This window comes from Corvus hawaiiensis, chromosome 2 (genome assembly GCF_020740725.1).
Source record: "Corvus hawaiiensis isolate bCorHaw1 chromosome 2, bCorHaw1.pri.cur, whole genome shotgun sequence".
NCBI classification, from domain to species: Eukaryota; Metazoa; Chordata; class Aves; order Passeriformes; family Corvidae; genus Corvus; species Corvus hawaiiensis.
The window spans coordinates 1,518,587-1,528,147 of record NC_063214.1 but is presented as its reverse complement, the minus strand read 5'-3'; the positions used below and the strand labels follow the sequence as shown (position 1 = coordinate 1,528,147).

The following is a 9,561-nucleotide window of genomic DNA, read 5'->3' as shown; positions in this document are numbered from 1 at the left end:
AGAAAGGAAAGCAGGGAATCATTCTGGAAGGCAAAATGGGCTCCCAGGGAAAGGAAGAGCCAAGCCCCTCATCCCGCGGAATCCCAGCATCCCAGTGCTGTTTATGCATCTGCCGTTTCGTACCCAACCCTTCCCCCCGGGGTTCTTTGCCTTATTGCTCCTTAATAGCCCTGCTCAGGAAGCGCGGAGCCTTGACCGCCTGGTTAATGAGTACGGGAGGCACCGACCCCTTTGGCTGCCACCCGGTGCCGCAGGGAGACCCTGTCCCCGACACGCCGGGCCAGGACAATCCAGCTGCTCCCTAGCGCATGGGCATCCCACCCTGTAAATCCCACTTTTGGGGCTGTTGGGAGCCGCCCGACACCCTCTTTGATACAGATGTTCGTCCACGATCCTAAGCTACATGTTTGCCCCCACGCAGCTGCCGGCCCCCCGGCCCAGCTGTTTCTCCCCCCTGTCTCGCCCCAATCCAGCTGTGACCCCTCCCCAGCCCCTCCGGGCCCTCCCGCAGGTGCCGGAGCCGGAGCGGGGCGGAGAGGGGCGGCCCCGGGGCGGAGCGGCGGCGGCAGCGGGGAGGCTCCGAGCGCTCCCTGCCGCGGGCTCCCGGCGCATCCCGCTGCTGGTAAGTGCCGCGAACGGTGGGAACGGGATCAGCCGAACCGGGCAGGATGGGACCCTAAAGGGTCAGACTCAACCGGGAAGGATGGGATCTTGGTGGTCAGAGTGAACTGGGCAGGATGGGGCTGGAAAGGGCAGGATGGAACCCTACAGGGTCAGAGTGAACCCGCTGCCTCCCGGCGCATCCCGCTCTGGTAAGTGCTGCGTACCGGGAGTACGGGACAAGCCGAACCGGGAAAGGATGGAATTCAAGTGTCTCAGAGTGAACCGGGCAGGATGGGACTGGAAGGACGGGATGGGACTGGACCGGACAGGATGGGACTGGACCGGGTAGGAAGGAACCCAACAGGGTCATTTCCCACCAGGCAGGATGGGACCTCAGAGGGTCAGAGTGAACCCGGTGTTTCCCGGCACATCCCGGTGCCGGTGAGTGCCGCGAGTGCGGAGGGGGGGACGGGACAAGCCGAACCGGGCAGGATCAGACGCGAAAAGCTCATCCTGGATTGGGCGGGATGGGTACAGACCGGGCAGGATTGAGCCCGAACGTGTCAGATAAAGCTGGCTCAGGATGAGACGTGGGATTCAGACCAGTCTGGGTGGGACCTGGCAAGATGAGGTCGAACTGGGCAGGATCAGACCCGAGGGGGTAAGGTTGAACCAGTCAGGATGGGATCCAACAGGGTCAAACCCAACTGGGCAGGATGGGGGCAGACTGGGCAGGACTGGACCCAAACAGATGAGATTGAACTGGGCAGGACGAAGCAGAGCTGGAGAGAATGGGGTCAGATCCAGAGAACATCTGTGATTTGGGGTGATCCCAGAGCCACCCCAAATGGAAGCTGCCAGACTTTGCTCTTAGGGAGGTTTTGCAGCTCTTACCACGGAACAGGGCTCAAAATCCCACTGTGATCCCCCTGTCAGGGCTGGTCCAGGGGGGCTTCTTCCCTGTCCCTCTGCTCCCATGGTCTGGGGTGCACCCAGGACGCACCTGCATCCCTCAGGCATTCACAGGGATCAGCCCCATGCCAGAGGTTGTATGGCACATAAATATGCTTAAATCTGCTCGAGGGACTTGGTTTTCTCTGCTTCAGGTGCCAGTAGCCTGGCCTCTACCTTTTATGTATATATATATATGTATGTATATGTGCCTATCTACCTCCAGAGGTATGAATATATTCGTGTATATGAGCATGTCTGCATAGGCATGTGTGTACAGAAGTATCAATATATTTCTGCCCATACGGATGGAGTTATGGATCAGCATGAGTGTGACCCCGTGTGCTCAGGGACACGAATTGGTGTACAGGGGTGTGGAAGTTTGTGGCTGTGCGTGTGTGAGTGGAGACACATATATATATCTGTAAATATGTAATGTGTGTGCGTGGAGAGCCATCAATATGGTTGTATGTACTGAGATGTACATGTAAAGAGATGTGCAGATGTGTATTTATGTATAGAGGTTTCTATTCCTTTCTATTTCTGTTTCTATTTCTATTTCTATTTATAGAGGGATAGGCCAGCTGAGACTGGGCCAGCTCATTGTACCTTCCCTGTCCCCATCATTCCCTTTCCAGCAAGCCCAGATTGCCCAGAGCCTCCCTGAGGTGTTGATTTATGATGGGGCACTAAAGCGTGGGAAGATGAAGGTGGTTACCCAAGGACAGAGTGGCTCTACCAGCACCCTGTGCCCCGTTCCCGACAATCCATGTTTAGCACCCCAAAATTCCCAACTTTGTCCCAATTTTTCCACATCGTTACACCCTTAGGCTTCACGAACTGGAGATTTCCCTGAAAACATCCAAGCCTTGGTCCCCACTGGGCAGATGGGCACCTGAAGATATTTTGGCGCCAGCCAGGAGGGGTTTGGGGATGAGGATGTGGTGGCTTTGGCCAAGTGACGTGCAGGACAGAGCATCCCCCTTCCATTCTCTTTGAAATGTGCTGAGCTGGAGCTTTCACTTCCACCCAGCCCAGCTTTCCAGCCCTGCCAGCGAGCCACAAAGACCAGGATGGGCAGGACAAACCAAGGAGGAAGATTTGCACAGGAGGAAGCCCTCCCCCATATCCCATTCGAGGGCAGCCACAGCCAAAAGCTTTTCCACTGTATCCAGCTTGCAGAACCCCCCTTCGAATCAACAGCAGGGTGTTAATTAAAGATAATTGCAATGGAAAAGGGCTTGGTTTGAAAGCAAAGGGGTTGGAGGAGGCATGTGCCAGGGGAAGCTCACGGCTGCCGGTGATTATTTTTAATCTCTTCCCCATCTGGCCACAGAGCAGCCCCACTTCTCTTTCCTGATCCTTGGTCCTCCTCCGCAGGCACCTTAAACCCCTGGGATGAGGGTGACCCCATCCTGACCCCTCCCAACACCACAGGCACGCCCCTTTTTCCCCCTAAAAGTCTCATTTCCCAATGGATTTCACCCGGTGCCCATCACCGTGGTGTCAGGGCACCAGCTCCTATGGATTTGGGAGGTGCCAACCCCATCACCCCAAGAGCTGGCAGGGACCCCCGTGATGGGTTTTTGGGGTGAGAAAAGGGACTTTTGGGATAAAACACCCAGACAGATGATGAGCTGGGAACACACCCTGGGCACAGCAGCTGGATGAGGCTGAGGGTCTCAGCGTGGTTCCATTAATTGGTTTCATTAATTGGTGGATGATGGCAGACTGTGACTGGGGGTTATGGGCAGGGTACAGTTGGGATGGGGATTCTCCAGTGTCTGGCTTTGCCCTGGGACCAGGAGGGACTTTTTCCTCCTCTCCTCCAGCTTTCCCATCCCTCTAAATGCAGCAGCAGGGGGGTTCAGTGCTGCTTCCCTCTTACAAAAAGGGGTTTTTTCCCTTATTTGCCATTTTGGGGGGGGATCCCTTGTTTTTTTGGCTGCTCCTCCTTTTTTTTTATGCCTTCCACAACTGAAGGCCTATGTAGCCTTGGGCATGGCCCTTAGCAATGCCCAGCAAATACCTCCAAGGGGTGTTTTGGGGGAAAATTCTGTTAAAAAGGGGCATAGGCCACACTGGTTCACTTCAAATTCAGTGCCTGTGCCTCAGTTTTTCTCGTTTGACTGCATCACCTGGACAATTGGAGAAACTTCTTCCTCTTGGTGCCACAGGGCTTGGGACATCCCTGTCCCCAGCATCTGCCCACAGTTGGAAGGAGCCAAATATGAGGGAAGTGAGGCAAAAATGGAGGAAAGATTCAAAAATGAGGGAAAAGGGCCAAAAAATGAGGGGGAAAATGAAAAGAATTGTAGAAAAGACCAAATCATTCATGGTGGCCTGAGCTGGCCACATCCTGGCACCCAGAGGCAGGAGCATCCCCTGCCCTGGTGGCATTTGTGCTGTGCCACAGCCATGCAGTGCCATGCAGAGCCATTCCATGTGCCCGCCCTGCTGGGGTTTCTGTTCCCCATTTGCCCAGGGTGCTGCTGTTGAGAGGAAAAGGGAAGTGTTGCTCAACGGGGTGAGCAGAGCACCCACGGATGTGCCAAGCGCTGGGCACAGCGCTGGGTCCCAGCACGCTGGGGCACCCACTGGCACCCTGGAGCACCCCAGCAGGTAAGAGGCGCTCCCAGGTCCCCCAGGACACCTCTTCCCAGCCACCTTGTCCCCAGTGCCCCTGGTGGTGCTCCTGCGAGCACACGGGGGATGGCAGAGGTTCCTGTGGGTGCTGGGTGGGTGCTGCCCCAACCTTGGGTCCTGGGGGAGGCTTGAGAGGTCCCAGGGGAGGTTTGAGGGGACCCAAGGGACAGGGAAGTTCACAGCCCTGGAGCAGTTTTTGGCTTGGAGGTGGGAGAGGTGAGTGCCGGGAATGCCGGAGCTGGGCTGACAGTGGGGTGCAGTGGGGTGCTCAGTGGGATGCTGGGGGGTGATGAGGGCTCAGTGAGGGGACGGAGGGACTCCATGGGGTGCCGGGGTGCTCAGCGGGGTGTGAGGAGCTGAATGGGGGTGCAGAGGGACTCAGAGGGGTACCAGGGGATAGGCGGCAGGTGCAGCTGCAGGGGGACTGATTCACAAGCACAGAGCACCCCCAAAATTGTGTCCCCGACACTGACACTGTGGCAGGGCTGTGCTCTGGGAACTGGGGAATCCCCAAACACCTGAAATGGGATGGTACAAGCTGACGGGGTGGCCTCTAGACTCGTGCGTCTCTCCCTGGTGCCCTGTGCCCCACGCTCCTGGCTGGAGCTCGGGCACCTCCTCCCTGCCTCAGTTTCCCCTTCCCGGGCAGCGTGGCCACCCCCTTCCAGGCAGGTTTGTGCCGGGGCAGCAGGGGAAGCCCCGTGCCTCCGGCCAGGGCTGCAGCCAGGGCTGCTGGCAGGGCAGGGAGCGAGGGGAGGGAGGAGAAGCGGGTCCCGCTGCACCCCGAGCGTGTGTGGCCGGAGTGCCCAGAGATGCTGCCAGTGACACGGCTGGGCCAGGCGGCTCGTGGGGCTGTGGCACCACATCTGTCACGCTGCTCTCAGCCTCTGAGGAAAGCAGATGTCCTCTTCCCCTGCTCAGAGCAGCCCAGAGGACACTGGATTGGCTCTCTGAGCGCACAGCATTAAGAAGCTCTGGGGTCGTTGTCACCAGTGCCGATTCCGGGGTGAAAGCACCCGCGAGGGTCGCGCTGCGCTCCGTGCGGGTGGCACCTCCCGCACCGAGCCCGGCTGGCTGCAGGGCTTTGGCACCCCCTGCAGAGGAGCAGGAAGCCGTGCCGGCGGCCACCGGCGCATCCTGCTGCAATTTCCTCTGCCAGAGGGGGATGACAGCGGCTTGGCCTTGTGCAAACCTCTCTGTGGGGATGAGTGTCATGGGAAGTGGAGCTGGGATGGGCACCACGCTTTCCTGTGTGCAGCCTCTGCGGTCCCACTCACTTCACCTTCACCTTCTTGTTAGAAATCCATCATCGTGGCTTCAAATCATGGAATCACGGGAGGGTCTGGCTTGGAAGAGGGACCTTAAAGATTCATTCCAACAGCTGCCATGGGCAGGGACACCTTCCATTAGCCCAGGTTGCTCCAAGCCCTGCCCAGCCTGGCCTTGGACATTTCCAGGGATGTCACAGCTTCTCTGGGTCACCCAGCTCTCCCAGCCTGGCTCCAGAGCAGAGGGGGTCCAGCCCTGGAGCAGCTCCGGGGCCTCCTCTGGACTCTCTCCAACAGCTCCACATCCTTGTGCTGCTGGCCCCAGGGCCGGGGCAGCTCTGCAGGTGGGGTCTCACCTGAGCAGGGCAGAGGGGCAGAATCCCCCCCACCTTCCCTGCTGCCCATGCTGGGGGATCAGCCCAGGGCATGGGGGGTTGCACATGACTGCACATGGCTGGGTCATGTCCAGCTTCCTATCCACCAACACCCCCAAATCCTCCTCAGGGCTGCCCTCCATCCCTTCATCCCCCAGCCTGTGTGGATGCTGGGGGTTGCCCCAGCCTACAGAACACTGGTCCAGGTTCATCCTGCGAGGGCATATGTGACACCAGACAGACGAGTCACCAGCTGTCCCCTCTGACATTCACAGGTGCTGCGGAGAGGCCACACCAGCAGAGAGGACATTGACAGGTGGGAACAGCACCATGGCCAACCTGACGGCCCCCGTGAGCCCAGGGAGGAACGCTTGCACCTACCACGAGGAGTTCAAGCAGGTCCTGCTGCCCTTGGTGTACTCGGTGGTGTTCGTGGTGGGGCTGCCCTTGAACGCGGTGGTCATCGGGCAGATCTGGCTGGCGCGGAAGGCGCTGAGCCGCACCATGATCTACATGCTCAACCTGGCCATGGCTGACCTGCTCTACGTCTGCTCCCTGCCTCTCCTCATCTACAACTACACCCAGAAGGACTACTGGCCTTTCGGGGACTTCACCTGCAAATTCGTGCGCTTCCAGTTCTACACCAACCTGCACAGCAGCATCTTCTTCCTCACCTGCATCAGCATCCAGCGCTACCTGGGCATCTGCCACCCCCTGGCCTCGTGGCACAAGAAGAAGGGCAAGAAGCTGACGTGGCTGGTGTGTGCGGCCGTGTGGTTCATCGTCATCGCCCAGTGCCTGCCCACCTTCATCTTCGCCTCCACCGGCACGCAGAGGAACCGCACCGTCTGCTACGACCTGAGCCCACCCGACCGCTCCGCCGCCTACTTCCCCTACGGCATCACACTCACCTTCACCGGCTTCCTGCTGCCCTTCGTGGCCATCCTGGCCTGCTACTGCAGCATGGCCCGCATCCTGTGCCAGAAGGACGAGCTGATCGGCCTGGCCGTGCACAAGAGGAAGGACAAAGCCGTGCGTATGGTCATCATCGTGGTCATCGTCTTCTCCATCAGCTTCTTCCCCTTCCACCTCACCAAGACCATCTACCTGATCGTCCGCTCCTCGCCCACCCTGCCCTGCCCGGCCCTGCAGGCCTTCGCCATCGCCTACAAGTGCACGCGGCCCTTCGCCAGCATGAACAGCGTCCTCGACCCCATCCTCTTCTACTTCACCCAGCGCAAGTTCCGCGAGAGCACCCGTTACCTCCTCGACAAGGTGAGCTCCAAGTGGCGGCACGACCACTGCATCACCTATGGCTCCTAGGCGAGGACAAGGCCACCTCGGGGCCACCAAGGCACAGAGCAGTTTCGGTTCTAAGCTCCACAGAGCAGAGATGGCTTCACTGGGGACATCCTTGGGAGGATGGCATCTCCCAAACTTTCAGCCCATCTCCAGCCTGCAGTGGTGCAGTATGAACCCCATCACAGGTCCAGTGTCCTCTCCCTGGCTCAGTCACTCGCTTGGAGCAGCTCCAAGCCACTGATGCAAAAAAATCCACTGGGACCGTGGAGAACAAGATGGGACCGTGGAGGACACATCACTGGCTCAGGATGAGCTGCTGGGGAATGATTTCTCCCTGTACTCAACTAAAAATTCCCTGATGGGGACAGCATGCAAAGGGTGGGGAGGGTTTGGTTCAGCCCATACTGTGGGGCCATGTGTTTCTCCAGCTCAAGGTCAGTGTCACGGATGTTTTTTGCGTGGTGCTGGGACATCCATATCCCCCAGTGCCCAGAATGAAGCCACACCAGCAAGAGACACAGGCTCACTGGTATTGCTGGTGCTGCAAAATGGTGGAGGAGGTCCTCTGGATGGACTGAGAACAGGCAAAGGGGACAGAAGGGCAGCTGGAACACCCATGCTGGATTTCCCACTGAAGCCATGATCATGGGCTGGGTTAGGCACAAGGCAGCAGCATTGTCACCTGCCTGGGCACCTTCATCTGCATCCAGCTCCCTGTTTAGCCCAGCACCCCAAATCTGGCCCATCCTGGTGTCTGTGTGCCCTGCTGTCACCTCCTAACCAGGATCCACCACAATCAGAGCCAGAACAGAGTTGGGAAACCCCTGACACAGAGAGCTACTCAGCATCCTCATCCTCATCAGTGCACATCCCACAGCTGGCCTGGCCTCTCCACAGGGTTGGGGATTGAGTTTTTCTCCCACAGCCTCTGTTGGGATGCTGCTCCCTCACAGCGAGGAGGGATCTGCGAGGTGGATGCACCACTCATCGCTCTGCGAGCCTTCTCTAACATACAGGATGTATAGAATTAACTCCCTGCTCTTTCTCAGATGGGTGTATACACCCACTGTATGTACAGACATAGAATACATCCCAGCAGAGGGAGGTTTGTGGCCCAGCGCAGGCTCTGCAGTGCAGAAATTCTCTGTCTGAACACAATATATGTATCTATACAGTGTATATATATAAATACATACATGGATAACAGCATTTTTCATGTCTGCTTATACTAATCACATCTAAGTTGGTTTAAGTAATTTGCTTCAAATCTCCAGGGCTGAGCATACCTCCAGCTTGGCTGCCGGCAGCTGGCCAAGCGTGCAGCTCCATCCTGACTTGCTCCCTGCAGGTACACGGTGTCTCTTCAGGTACCTGGCCACCCAAGGACTCTTACAGTGGGGATTCTCTAACACGATGTATCAAACCAGGAGTCCCGTGGAAAAGAAATAGATAAGGACCGATTCTTGCTAGGTGTTTGAGAGCTGTGTGAGAGCTGTTTCAGAGCTGTGTGAGAGCTGTGTGCGAGTTGTGTGAGAGCTGTTTGAGCTGTGTGAGAGCTGTGTTTGAGCTGTGTGAGAGCTGTTTGAGAGCTGTGTGAGAGCTGTGTGAGAGCTGTTTGAGCTGTGTGAGAGCTGTGTGAGAGCTGTGTGAGAGCTGTTTGAGCTGTGTGAGAGCTGTGTGAGAGCTGTGTGAGAGCTGTGTTTGAGCTGTGTGAGAGCTGTGTTTGAGCTGTGTGAGAGCTGTGTGAGAGCTGTGTGAGAGCTGTGTGAGAGCTGTGTGAGAGCTGTTTGAGCTGTGTTTGAGCTGTGTGAGAGCTGTGTGAGAGCTGTGTGAGCTGTGTTTGAGCTGTGTGAGAGCTGTTTGAGCTGTGTGAGAGCTGTGTGAGAGCTGTTTGAGCTCTGTTTGAGCTGTGTGAGAGCTGTGTGAGAGCTGTGTGAGAGCTGTTTGAGCTGTGTTTGAGCTGTGTGAGAGCTGTTTGAGCTGTGTGAGAGCTGTGTGAGAGCTGTCTCTCCCTGCAGCCGCCCGGCCGGGCTGTGCCGAGGAGCTGAGGCCGCCCCGGGCCCGAGGGCCCTTCCCGCGCAGGGAGCACAGAGCAGCCAATGGGAGCGGGGCTGAGCAGGGGCTGGGAAACCCCGTGCCGCCCTCAGCGCCCCTCGCCCGGGGCTGCGGCATGGCGGGAGAAGGGGGACCCCGACAAAGGAGCTCACCAGCATCCAGTGCTGGCAGTTCCAGTGTGGCTCCTTGCTGTCACGAGGATGAGGAGGGTGGTCAGAAAGGTCACAGGCTCTTGGATGATGCTCAGAGATCTCAGCATCACGGCTGGGCTGGAACAGAGAGGGATCATGCAGCCACATTAGTTCAAACCACCTGGTTTTGCAGGAGCTGTGTCCCTGTCCCGATGGTGACAATGACTCTGG

General features: G+C 57.8%; 1 protein-coding gene across 3 annotated transcripts; it reads left to right on the top strand.

The window, feature by feature from the left end:
• Positions 1–546: 546 nt before the first annotated feature.
• Positions 547–8,353, top strand: P2RY6 (pyrimidinergic receptor P2Y6). Of its 3 annotated transcripts, none has more exons than XM_048295494.1 (2): positions 547–622; positions 6,118–8,353. In XM_048295494.1, the coding sequence occupies exon 2, from the start codon at positions 6,173–6,175 to the stop codon at positions 7,163–7,165; it is 993 nt and encodes a 330-aa protein (XP_048151451.1). In that variant the 5' UTR covers positions 547–622; positions 6,118–6,172; the 3' UTR covers positions 7,166–8,353. The 3 variants fall into 3 exon arrangements, with proteins under 3 accessions (XP_048151451.1, XP_048151450.1, XP_048151449.1); XM_048295493.1 differs by lacking the exon at positions 547–622 and adding an exon at positions 633–812; XM_048295492.1 differs by lacking the exon at positions 547–622 and adding an exon at positions 3,949–4,176.
• Positions 8,354–9,561: the final 1,208 nt, after the last annotated feature.